The 14116-nt window shown below is 37.1% G+C and overlaps 1 protein-coding gene across 1 annotated transcript in view; it reads right to left on the bottom strand.

Moving 5' to 3' along the window:
- Pgm2l1 (phosphoglucomutase 2 like 1) overlaps nucleotides 1-14116 on the bottom strand; it is a 52997-nt gene that overhangs the window by 35049 nt on the left and 3832 nt on the right. Inside the window, exon 2 of the mRNA XM_070035020.1 lies at nucleotides 1081-1248. Coding sequence (XP_069891121.1) covers nucleotides 1081-1248 — 168 coding nt within the window. The remainder of the gene's footprint in view (nucleotides 1-1080; nucleotides 1249-14116) is intronic.

Genomic DNA, 14116 nt, shown 5'->3' with positions numbered 1-14116 from the left:
CTTTTATTTATTTATTTTTTTTGGTCCAGTCCTGGGCCTGAACTCTGGGCCTGGGCACTATCACTCAGTTCTTCGGCTCAAAGCTAGCACTCTACCACTTGAGCCACAGTGCCACTTCCGGCTTTTTTCTTTTTTTGCTTATGTGGTGCTGAGGAATTGAACCCAGGGCCTCATGCATGCAAGGCAAGCGCTCTACCACTGAGCCACCTTCCCAGACCAAAATGATTTCTTATTTATTTTGGGGGGGGGTTATGAATAGTATGTTTATTTCTGATTCTATCTCCACTGAAAATTATTTCTTTTTTTATTGTGAAAATACTGTACAGAAGGGTTACAATTACATGGCCAAGATAATGAGTACACTTCTTATCAAGCATTGTAGCTTCCTCCTTTGTTTCCCCTCCCCATCCCATCCTCCCCCCCACCCCCCCAATCCCCCTCTCCCCTCACCAAAGTTGTAAAGTTCATTTTCAACATAACGACTTGTACGTCTCATTGTTGTAATGGGTCCACCTGTATCCCTATTTATCTCTGTATCCCTGTTTTTTCCCTTCCCCTCCACAAATTATAATTTTATTAAAGAAAAGCACTAATTTATATAGGCTTGGTCCCAGCCTATGGTTCTACTGGAAGGTGGAGGGAACTTTTAGAGGTGTGTCTATTTGAGGAAGTTGATCATTGGAGGCATGCACTTGAATAGAGGAATGGGACTTTAGACTTTTCATAACTTTCTTCTTGCCTTCTTAGCTGCCATGAGATGACTAGCTTCCTCCACTTCATACTCTTGCCCAAAAGCAACAGGCCTAAGAAACCATGGGCTGAAATATTTGAAACCATGAGCCAAAATAAACCTTTCATATCAGTTCTCAGGTGTTTTTTGTTTTTTGTTTGTCAGTTATGTGGCTTGAACTCAGGGCTTGGGTGCTATTACTGAGCTAGCACTCTACCACTTTGAGCCATAGTGCCACTTCCAGTTTTCTGGCAGTTAATTGAAGAGTTTTATGGACTTAAAAAAATAATAATTTATAAAGCAAGATAATGAAGTGAGAAAAAGACATATATAATAGCTATAAATCATACCTGTGTTGATTGTATTACTGTAAGGTCATTAATATAACAAAACCCTGCCCCCATGGCAGATCGAAGCCCCGCAGTTCCAAAAGTCATCCGGCAACAAAGACGATCTCGTAGTTCCTTGTTCATCCCATTCCGTAACAGAGTCTCAATCTGCTCTTTTGTTTTGGGATTCTATTAAAAAATAAAACAAAACAAAAAGATAATCAGGGTCAAGGGTTTTAATATCAAACCCTCTGAGAACCCAATGTAGACTCAATGTTGTATATTCAATAAGATAAGGGAATATTCAGAATTATAAAACAAGGTACCTAAAAGGTGCTAGATATTAGAGTATGTTTGTACTTTTAAAGACATAAAATGTATTAATATATAAGCTAAATGGAAGTTTTTCTGGTTATAGTAGAAATTAAAATAACTGAAGTACACAACCAAATTAATGAGAAGACACACAGATAATCTACTAACTATAATTTTAATCTGCTCAAAATTGATGAATATCTATATATCTATATAGACAGAGATATAGAATCTACAGATGAAAACCTATCTACATATAGGTATCTATGATATCCTAGAGTCAAAGAGTTTACATTTTAAACAAGTCACACACACTAACAACTACAGCATACATAAAAATATGAACAGCCATTAAGAGAAAATTCTAACCAATGACAATTATCTGAGCTACAAACATATTCCCATGTCTATTATATGACCAGAATTGATACATAAAAGAAATTTGAGGAAAGCTATTTAAAAATAGGCAAGACAGCAAAAACTGAATGGGGTTTTATTATGTAGACAGTTCATCTGGTATTGTCATATAATTAGTGACACTTTAACTGGGGTGGTCTGTCAGTGATTTTTCATCAAAGTATTGAACTACACATGGTTTTGGGCTCACAGATTATTCTGTCCACAGCAATGACTTCACTTCACATGAACAAACATTTGTCCATATGTGAGCATCAAGAAACCAAGATTTACAGAGAAAGCCTAGTAGCACGAAGCTAGTACTGGAGATTTAGACAAGATTGAAACCGAGGTTAGTCTGGCTCTATAGCCTAAACCATCTTAACAAAATAATTTTATCAAGCAGCTAAATAATGCTTCAAATAATAATTTAAAACAAATTGTATTAAAGCAAAACAATATTTGTTTGTACTATAGCTATGTAAACAGAAAATTGATCTGCCAGACATAAATTCAATTAGTTTATTGAATATACTTCCTAATGTATAATTGCACAGATACTAGAACAGGGCCTAAGAATTCCATTCCCTATTACGAATCTAAGCAGCCAATACTAACCTAATTTTTGCTTATCTTAGAAGCTGGTGAGAGAGAAATAAAAATGTATAGAAAAATCATGACTCATTACACAAAAAGTAAACTTGTATGATAAAAAGAGCTAAACAACTATAATAAAAATCATTCAAAATCAATTTTAAATTCAGACTTCTCCAGAACTTAACGGATAGGTATTAAATTACATGTTTTTCACAAACCTTAAAAATATAACTTAAAAGCTATTTATGTGATTGGGTGTGGTAATACATACTTGTAATCCTAGCTACTCAGAAGGCAGAGTCAGAAGAATCATCATTCAAGGCAAGCCAGGACAAAAGTTAGCAAGAGTCTATCTCAAGAACAAGCTAGGTGTGGTGGCATACACCATAATACCAGCTTCTCAGGGGCTAAGGTAGGAGGATAATGGCCCAAGGATATCCCATAAAAGAGCATGAGGCCCTATCTGACAAAAATATTTTACTGTTGTTGTTGGTCACTTGAATTTGGGGGACCTGGACACTGTTCCTGAGCTTTTTTGCTCAAGGCTAGCGCTCTACCACTTTAAGTCACAGTACCACTTCCAGTTTTTTGGTAGTTAACTGGAGATAAGAATCTCATGGACTTTCCTGCCTGGGCTGGCTTTGAACCAAGATCCTAAGATCTCAGCCTCCTGCGTAGTTAGAATTACAAATGTAAGCCACGAGCACCCAGCCTGATAAACAAATTTAAAGCAAAAGGACTGGAGGAGTGGTTCAAGTGGTAGAGTACCAAACACAACACAAGGCCCTGTGTTAATCCCCAGTACTTGCAAAAACAAACAAAGCTATCTATAGCCATAAATATTTTATATTTTCCATTCAAATAAATGAAATTACATTTGTATTTTATTATTGCTAAAATCTTGAAATCACTATAATTTAAATAAATTGATGTAAAGATCTAAGAAACTATAAGCAAATCATTTTATTTTATTTATTTATTTTTTTGAGTCTGGTCGTGGGGCCTGAACTCTGGGCCTGAGGGCTGTCCCTCAGCTCTTCAGCTCAAGGCTAGTGCTCTACCACTTGAGCCACACTGCTACTTCTGGCTTTTTTCTTCTTGCTTATGTGGTGCTGAGGGATTGAACCCAGGGCCTCAGGCATGCAAGGCAAGCACTCTACCACTGAGTCACCTTCCTAGCCCTAAGCAAATCATTTTAAACTGCAATTTCTATGCCAAATTTCCAAGATAATAAATAAAAGGGAAAACAAAAGGATATACATAATATTTTAACTTCTATAAAAAGATGCATGTGTATATTTATTTAGCATCCAGACACATTCTATATTAAAAAAAGGAAAGAGAAACTAAAAATAGCAATTACCTCTAAAGGAGATATCAGGGACAGGATCTGAGGTACTAAAGTAGCTTTTTATATTTGTTGTATTAGCTATGGTATCATGGGTCTATATGTACTTTACATCTCACAAACTGCCCCCCTTTTCATACCCATAGAGAGCTATTAGTAAGACCTGAAGCTATAAAAACATAGATTGAGGGGCTGGGATGTAGCTCAGTGGCAAAGCACTTGCCTAGCAAGTGTAACGTCCTGGGTTCGATCCCCAGTACCAAAAAAGAAAAGACAAAAAAAATACAGTTAAAAAAAATAGACTGAAGCTTTCTTACATAAAAATGCTTGTTTACTCTCTAAACATGCTCTCATTTGTAATTCACTCATTACTTAAGGAGATTAACAGCAAAAAAAAAAAGAAGAAAATTGTTCAATAGATGTCAATTCTTTTAAAAAGTACTTCTATCTGTTGAAAATGAACTATACAATTTTTGGGTGGGATGGGAGGGAAAAACTGAGAGAAAGCAAGGAAAAGGGTGATACTGTCCACAAAGAAATGTACTCTCTACCTGACTGATATAATTGTAACCCCTCTGTACCTCACTTTTGTAATATCAATAGAGAAATAAAAAACACCTCTAAAATTATTATGAAGGTTAGTAGGAAAGCTATTTGATTTACATACTTTTGGAATATACTTACTGACCTATTGCACAAAATGAAATTAATTGTAAACAGTTTCAATCTGAAGTTTGCTTCTAACTAGCATTTGTTAGAATCTTAATAATTTTAGTATCCCCCAAAAGAAATTCTACAGAATATCTAAAGAGATCTTAGTGACTACTAGCATTTTCTGTACTTGATCAGTAATAAACCTAATTTTTAGTATGAAATCAGTAAGTTAAATAATACAGAACTAAAACCATGCATCATTTTCAAATGTTACCTTGTACAACAAAAATTTTCCCTTATGTTCTAATCCTATGGAGTGCTGCAACTTTATATGGCTGAAATGAAGAAAAGAAAGTTTCTTGAATAATACATGTGGAGTTTCTTTTTCCATATGAAGAACCATGAAGTCAATATTCAAAGAGATTATAAAATACTTTTTTTTTTTAAGACACTTTAAGTGCAGGACATGGTGGCTCAAGCTTGTAATCCTAGCTACTTGAGAAAAAGAGTGGGAGAGGTCCGGGAATGTGCTTAGTGGGGGCCAGGAATGTGTCTTAGGGGTAGTGTGCTTGCCTAGCATGCATGAAGTCCTGGATTCGATTCCTCAGTACCACATAAACAGAAAAGGCTGGAAGTGGCACTGTGGCTCCAAGTGGTAGAGCACTAGCCTTAGAGAAAAATGAAGCTCATGGATACTGTGCAGGCCCTGAGTTCAAGCACCAGGACACAAAAGAGAGAGGGGGGAGGTGGGGAGAGGGAGAGAGGGAGAGAAAAAAGGAAAGAGGGAGAGAGGGAAAGATACACAGTTTGAGACCAGCCTAGGCAAAAAAAAAAATAGGTGAGGTTTGGGCTGGGAAGGTGGCTCAGTGGTAGAGTGCTTGCCTTGCATGCATGAGGCCCTGGGTTCAATTCCTTAGTACCACATAAGTAGAAAAAGCTGGAAGTGGCACTGTGGCTCAAGTGGTAGAGCACTAGCCTTGAGCTGAAGAGCTGAGGGGCAGTGTCCAGGCCCAGAGTTCAGGCCCCACTACCGACAAAAAATAAATAAATAAAAATTGTGAGGTTCAAATTGTGAGATTCCATATCAACCATTCGTTGGATGTGTTAGCACGCACCTGTCATCCTCAGTGACAGAGGAAAGCACAACTGAGGCTGGCCCCAGCATAAAGCAAGCCCCTACATCAAAAATAACCACGGCGAAAAAGTGGTTGGAGACTTGGCTTGGCTGAGTGCTTGCTTAGCATGTTCAAAGCCCTTAGTTCAATTCCAATTACTGCCCCAAAAAAAAAAGACAGTTTAAAAATATATACAAGTATTTCTCTTAACCAAGTTAATTTCTTATAAACTTTAGTACATGTGGAAAAAAATGATACTGCAGATTCAAATCACATCAATACTACTTGTCATCAAATACACGTATCAACATTTACTTAAGAAGGAACTTTTTTTTTTACTTTTGCAAGCTTTTCTATATTGTGCTCATAAGGGCTTCTGTATCATTTATATGTAATAAATATAAATGTATATAAAAGTATATAAAAATAATCAAGTTTGCTAATGAAGATTTTACCAGTATTTCTTCCTGCATATTTTATAAACCTAATATTTTTAACAACTTCTACAACCTAACAGCTTTAAAACAATCCAAGCTATAAATTTCATTATTTAGAAAATCAGAACATATCTAAAAAATACAATACATATTATTGCTATTCATCAAAAGTAATTCTTCAGTAACATAAATACAAGTAATATTGTAAAATGATACCATCAAATACTTGCATTTAAGCAATAAATATATCAGTTTAATATAACTGGAGAAAAAGAAATTAAAATTTTTGTCTAAATAGAAGCTAAAATAGGCCATGCACAGTGACTAAATGAGCCTGTAATAAAAGCTACTTGGGAAATGAAGGAGGATCAAGATTTGAGGTTGGCCCACGCACAAAGCAAGACCCTATGTCAAAAATAACCAATTTAAAAAGCATGGTTCAAGGGGCTGGGAAGGTGGCTCAGTGGTGGAGCGCTTGCCTTGCATGCATGAGGCCCTGGGTTCCATTCCTCAGCACCACATAAGCAAACAGAAAAAAGCCAGAAGTGGCGCTGTGGCTCAAGTGGTAGAGCGCTCGCCTTGAGCTGAAGAGCTGAGGGACAGCGCCCAGGCCCAGAGTTCAGGCCCCACGACTGGACCAAAAAAAAAAACATGGTTCAAATAGTAATTATATGCTCAGCAAGCCCAAGGCCTTTAGTTTGAAGCAATGTTCCTTTCTTTGTCCCTTGAGTTATCAGCACAGCCCTAACTTTTTAAACTTTTCGACAACTCCCACCCCAATTATCAAAATAAGTTTTACACAGAGATAATATGTATATGTTTTTTGTAACTTTAGGCTTATTGATATATAGTTTATATTTACATAATTAACAGTAAATTTTACCTTTTTAAGTATTTGACTTTTTCACAAATGTGTAAAGCTGCATAACCAACACTGTAAGACACCTGTAGTTAGCAATACAGGATTGAATATTTGAAAAAATACATCAATAGAGAAGATCTCATGCTAAATATTCTTACTACAGCAAAGTAAAATGAGAAAAACAGAGTTCCATGTGCCTATGTTTTTGTATTTGGAAGTCCTTTTACGGATTTATATAATCTTTTTCATTGGGAGTTCAGAATTTAACTGTTCTCTTACTGATGGGTGATACTGTTTGTTTCTTGAGTGCCTCCTCAAATGCCCAAAAAACCTCAGCTCCCAGGGTGGCACTACTGGAGAGTGAGGGTTATAAAAACTTTAAGAGGCAGGGCTTAGTAGGGTTTTTTTTGTTTTTGTTTCCAATTTTTTTTATTGTGATTAAGTAGTTACATAATTTCCCAAACTTCACAGTATTGTGGGATAGTGATGCTTAGTTAAAGTCACAAACACATTCTAACTTTCATGGAGCAAATTGTCTGCCATGTTCGATAACACTTATGAGTTCTATGAGCTTTGCAATACAGTTTATTTCTTCCACATTGGGTGATATGTACATTTCTTTTAGTTTGCATAGCATCAGCTGTTCCCTCTTTCCCACTTGTTCCCTCCCTCCCATTGCTGCTATTGAGTTGCTTAGTTCATTTTGGTCAATGTCCAGTGCAGCTGATGGGTCCCGTTGTTGTATGTTTTCCCCTGATTCCCTCTAGTTCTGTGTCATCCTCCTGGTTTCCCTCAAGTGTGCACATATACACTATATATGTGATCAGCAGCATGGGGTTATTTAGTAGTGATTCGACCAGATGAGTGTAAGTCCTTTGTTTCTTCTTATAGGTTTTGAGATCACTGAAAGGATGCTCTTGAAGGAGACTGTGGGAACTAGACTTTGCTTTATTTTCTTTTGCTTCTTAGTCATGAGGTAAAGAGTTTTAAAGAGTATGGGCCATGCAGGCCCAAAGTAATAGAAACAACCAGTCAGTCATAGACCAGAACTTCCAACACTGTGAACTCAAATTAATCTCTTTTCTTTGTAGGATAGTATTTCAGGTATTTTGTTATAGTGATGGAAAGCTGACTTACCACTATGGACATTCAGAATTTTTTTCTCATTTTCACTTGCATAAACAATGAAATATTTTAGCTCAAAAATAACACAAGAAAATTCTGAAGCAGAAACACAAAATAACTACTAACATCAAAGAGATTTTTTTTTTTTTTTTTTTTTTTTGCCAGTCCTGAGGCTTGAACTAAGGGCGTGCATACTGGCCCTGAGTTTCTTTTGCTCAAGGCTAGCTCTCTACCATTGGATCCACAGCACTACTTTTGGCCTTTTCTGTGTCTATGGTACTGAGGAATGGAACCTAGGGTTTCATGTATGCTAGGCAAGCACTCTACCACTAAGCCACATTCCCAGCCCCAGAGTTTTGTTTTGTGTTGCTTTGTTTTGTTTTGTTTTAACAAGGTTAAATTCTAGTTAGCTGAAAACTGGAAAGTCTTTGTACCTGGGACTAGATCTTTCACTTACAATATTAGATTCATCATACTCTTTTTGGCACTAAACACGACCATTTCCAAATTTTGTTAAGATATAATTCACTTTCAATTATTTAGTGCAAAATATCCTATGTAGCCTAGAAGTACTCCTGCTCCTTGTTTCCCTGCATTTCTCATCAGCATATCATTTAACTCTCAACACCAGAGGGCAGCAGTCTCAGTAGTAATTAGCACTAATGTGAAGAGCAACAGACTAATGAAAACATACTGCTTTAGTAAAATCAACACTCAATTACTAATCAACCTTCTACTGTGGAGATGTAGCTTTAAAAAATAGATATAAAATTAAGATCAATGAAGAAGTCAATCAGAATATTTCTCCAAAAGGATTGATTCCAGGGAGGGACCATGAAAATCTGACCTAATAGCTTATAATATTTATATTAATCTTTTGTTAGTCCAGTGTATCTTTTTTTTTTGGTCGGTTGTGGGACTTGAACTCTGGGCTTGGGCGCTATCCCTCAGCTCTTCAGCTCAAGGAGAGAGCTCTACTGCTCGAGCCACAGTACCACTTCTGGTTTTCTAGTGGTTTATGGAGATAAGAGTCTCACAGCCTTTCCTGCCAGAGCTGGCTTTGAACTGTGATCCTCAGATATCAGCCTCCTGAGTAGCTAGTATTATAGGTGTAAGCCACTGGCTCCTGGCTTTGTTAGTCCAGTGTATCATACAAGTAATGTCTGGAAGAGTAAACTGATGACAAATATCTTTTTATTAGGCTATCCATATTCCTTTGAATATTAAAAAAAAAACAAAAACCGAAGAGAACTCTAGATCAAAGATGCCTCCAAACTGGCTCTCTAGTAAGAAAAAAAAAAACCCTTCTGGAAGGAAAAACAAAAAAGGCAACAAGGGTCTCCAAATGATAAGCCAAAATAGCTACTCTACCTATTTTGAAAATTATCAGGCAGTAAAGACTTTTTTGGTGGTTAACTGAAGATGAGACTCTCCTGGACTTTCCTACCTGAGCTGGCTTTGAAGCTCAATCTCCAGATCTCAGCCTCCTGAGTAGCTAGGATTACAACTGTGAGCACTGGTACCCAGTCAAATAGACATTTTCTTAAGCTTCATCAATTACTTAAAATCATGCCTGGTTTTAATTTGCTACATTACTGGACCATGACTTACTTATTCAGGCCTGTCCTTTCCTTTTTCTCTTCCTCCTCTTCCTTTCCTTTCTTTTCCTTCTCCCTTCCTTTTCTTTCCTTTTCTCTTTTAGCACTAGGGATCAAACCCACAGCCTCACCCATGCTAGAAAAGTGATGTACCACTGACATGTATCTCAGCCCCCTTTCCTTCCTTCTTGCTTATTTAGGCCCACTTACCCTGACTCTTTTCATTCCTTCCCTGATTTCTACCATGGAAAAATACCTCCCCTCCTCTCCTCCCTCCCATCCCTTCCTTGCTTCTTTCCTTTCTTCCTCTTTTCCTTTCTCTCTCTTTCTTGGGCATGTTGTTCACATAATTAAGTCCATGGACTTTGCCCATGTAATTGTAACCCCTCTGTACAGTATTTTCACAATAAAAAAAAAAATCTCATGGACTTTCCTGCCTGGGCTGGGTTCAAACCAAGATCCTCAGATCTCAGCCTCCTGAGTAGCTAGGATTACAGGCATGAGGCACCAACACCCAGCTCAACTTTAACTTGAATCTGGTGGAAAGGGGGTGAGTAATTACTTTGTTCCTTAATTTCTTAGAGGTAATTCATTCTTGTTTTTTGTTGCTTTTTCACAGAATCTTTCCTTACTCAACAGAATAATTCTCCATTTTAATTTAAAAATTGCAAGGTCTTGAAGCTCCCTAATTTATCTCGTGTCCACTACTTTTTTTTTTTTTTGCTAGTTCTGGGACTTGAACTCAGGGCCTGAGCACCATCCCTGAGCTTCTTTTTTGCTCAAGGCTAGCACGCTACCACTTGGGCCACAGCGCCGCTTCTGGCTTTTTTCTGTTTATGTGGTACTGAGGAATAAAACCTAGGGTTTTTTGTATGCTAGGCAAGCCCTCTACCACTTAGCCACATTCCCAGCCCTGTATCTTTATTTTTTATGCACATTGTTTTCCTCACATAATTCAATCCTTGATTACTGACATCTGCAGCTTTTTCTGGAGACTAGGTTTTTTTTTTCTGGCTTCATATAGGTTTTTTTCTGCCAGTCTGTTAAATTGAATGCCAACTGAGAGTAGTTCTGTGCCTATGAGTTATTGTTCAGCAGACTTTGCTATCACCAATTATTTAAACTTTCAAAAGAATTAACTAAAAGACTAGTAATCTAACTATGAAATTTTAAAAGTAGATGTGGTTTATGCCCTAAGGGTGTGGAGGTATGGGGGTGTGGAAGTGATAAGACCTTTAAGAGGTAGGTTTACTAGGTAGCAGTGGTTCACACCTGTAATCCTGACTACTCAGGAGGCTGAGATCTGAGGATCCCAGTTCAAAGCCAGCCTAGGCAGAAAAGACCCTGAGACTCATCTCCAATAAACCACTAGAAAACTGAAAGCGGTGCTGTAGCTCAAGTGAGAGAGCACTAGCATTGAGCTGAAGAGCTCACCCAGGCCCAGAGTTCAAGCCCTATGACTGACCAAGGAAACCAACAACAAAAAAAAAGAGATAGGCTTGGTGGAGGTACTACTCTGGGAAGGGAATGTTGGTTTTGTGGAGTGCGTTCCCATACAGTGAGTTATTATTAAAATAAATAAATATTTAGAAACCCAAAGCATTGCCCTCTTTGATCTCTGGCTCCCTGTCACACTATATGATGCTTCTTGGATGCTATCCTCCATGTCAGCAACAGCCTTGAGGCCCTTAGTAGAGGCCAAATAAATGGGGCTACCTGAGCTTGTACTTGCAGCCTACAAAACTGTAGTTAAGTAAACTCTTTTTCTTTCCAAGATATTTACTAAGGCAACATAAAACAGACTAATAAAGGGGACACAGAGGAAATGAGCACCCACTTTTCATAGCACAGATCTATACTTGACAGATAATACCTAAGTCATAAATTTAAAATAGTGATACTAGCCTATTACTTGACCTTTTCATGGTAACTATAAAAAATGAATAAACAGTATTAAAAATGGCTTCTCAAGAGCAAAGAGACAAACAGCACATGGTCTCCCTGATATGTGGATGTTAAACCCAAAACATAAGGAGATACGATGAAGTAAACAAGACTCGTGAAACAAAGGACCTCCACTCTTCTGGTCCTATCATTACCAAATGACCCCATGCTGCTGACCACATATATGGTATATATGTGAACATCAGAGGGAAACTAGGAGAACACAGAAATAGAGGGAAACAGGAAAACATACAACAGTGGGACCCATCAGCTGCACTGGACACTGATCAAAACGAACTAAGCAATTCATGGTAGCCATGGGAGGAAGGGAATGAGAGGGAAAGAGGGAACAGCTCACACTAAGCAAAAGGAAAGAAATGTATATATATCACCTGATGTGGAAGAAATAACTGTTTTGTCAAAGCTCATAGAATTCACAAACTTTATACACCACGATAAAGACAATTTGCCCCATGTGTTTGTGACTTTAACTAAGTATCACTATCTCACAATACTGTGAAATTTGTGAAATTTATGTAATCACTTAATCACAATAAGGAGCAAACCAAGGAAGAGAAGATGAAATTAGGATCATTGTTTTCCATTATAATCCCTTCTGCTATACCTCTTTAAAGTCATAGCTTGTATTTATTAAAAATAAATAAAGATAAATTCAAAATAGGTAGAAACCAAAAAGAAAATGTAAGAAATTTGAAAAGAAAATTTAATTTTAAAAAGGGATAAAATTTAGGTACTTAGGTATGTGTACTAAAGTTCTTGGATAGAAAGATAATATGGTTGCCAAGGAAACCAAAGCAACTATTCACCAGCAAATTCAGTTCCTGTAAAAAAAAAAAAAAAAAAAAAATCCATGACCATTTATTTTGCTGGCTATTTTACCCTACTCCAGCTTCAAAAAAGCCACTAAAATGACTTTAATGAGGTCCTTGAAAGTTGGTTTGTAACATCACTAATGTTTACTAAATATTGTTATAGAATCTACTATAATGATAAGACTGGAGTAAGAATCATATGATCTATGTTCTAGTCTTGAATCTTTTACTGAAAAAAAACACATGCCCTTTTCCTTACCTAAGCCTGAGTTTCTTTACTTGTAAGAATGGGAATAACTACTTCCTACTAGTCTACCTTCAAGATTTAATATCAGTAGAAATTAAAATACCACAAAAGTTCAAGGAATAAGTACTAACATTTCCTCCCAAATTAATAAAGCCATATGAACTGTGTATTCTAATGAAGTATTAGAAAAGTGTCAATAAATAATGTTACACAAATTAATATTATAGAAACAAAATTAGGTGGCAGATCCAAGATCCAATGCTCTACAAATGGGTAACTTGCCTAACTTCTATGGGTATCTACAATAAGATGGACTAGATCAGCTTTTTTTTTTTTGGGTCCAGTCGTGGGCCTGAACTCTGGGCCTGGGCGCTGTCCCTCAGCTCTTCACCTCAAAGCTAGCGCTATACCACTTGAGCCACAGCACCACTTCCGGCTTTCTTTTCTGCTTATGTGGTGCTGAGGAATCGAACCCAGGGCCTCACGCATGCAAGGCAAGCGCTCTACCACTGAGCCAACTTCCCAGCCCTAGATCAGCTTTGTGGAGGTATTTCAAGGGTATATTTTCCGTCATATTATAATTTTAAAACATCATCACCTTTTTGTTCAGAACTATATTTTGTTTGAAAAAATCTTCTATTGTTAGTTGTTTGAAAATCACTGGCTTAGATTAAAGGCTTTGTTTTTAATTTTTAGGCTTCTCATAAAACTAATCTGTCTTCAACTTCATATTCTACTCTTTCCTAAAACAGACCTATATTTTGAGATGAGTGTGCTTTACTATTATTTCTTAAAATGCCAGGATCAATTCCTGCCTCCTCATTGTTGCTTTAGCTGGCTAAGCAGCTATGTCCTGTATACGTCCCACTTCCCACCCATTGACCCATACAAGCTTTGCCACTGCTTAATATCTTCGATATACAAGTGCTTACACAAAATTAAAAATCAGAATGTATCAGAAACAGAACACAACGTCAATGTTTAAGAGAACCTGCTTCTAGGCCAGCAAAATTTGCCTTTAATTTGACAATGCAAAGGAGGTAAGAGCCTTAGTCCTAGAGTACAATGGTGTATAATCTGGGTGGGGGGGGATGATGACGGATACCTTGATCCATAGACTTACTAGGTTTTACTGGTAGGACAGTCCCTCATAGAGATGGATTCATTTGCTAGTTACAGGCTTTCTTTCTTTTTTCTTTTTTGGCAGTTAATTGGAGATAGGAGTCTGTTGGGCTTTCCTGCCCAGGCTTGCTTTGAATTGTGATACTCAGCCCCCTGAGAGGCTAAGATTTCAAGTGTGAGCCACCGGCACCTAGTTAACAGGCCAATGCTATTAAATGCTTATATTATATATTTGTGACCCTCTGTGATTTGATTTTACAATCATCAAAAATCTTCTAATCCTTTCACTTCTTTTTATTATACATACCTAAAATGTCTTAACCAGAATCAAATCTACTTATCTATTATATGTAAAGCATAAATTAATAAAATAGCATTTTAAATGAGGCAGTGATTTTTGTGACCTTGAGTAAATAAGTCCATTCTGAGACATATTAGACTAAAAGCCTAGAATTTGGAGCTCA

This window comes from Dipodomys merriami, unplaced genomic scaffold, assembly GCF_024711535.1.
Source record: "Dipodomys merriami isolate MVZ:Mamm:240054 unplaced genomic scaffold, mDipMer1.0.p SCAF_25, whole genome shotgun sequence".
Taxonomy (NCBI): domain Eukaryota; kingdom Metazoa; phylum Chordata; class Mammalia; order Rodentia; family Heteromyidae; genus Dipodomys; species Dipodomys merriami.
Note: the sequence above shows the minus strand (reverse complement) of the source record. Positions and strands in the feature narration are given on the sequence as shown.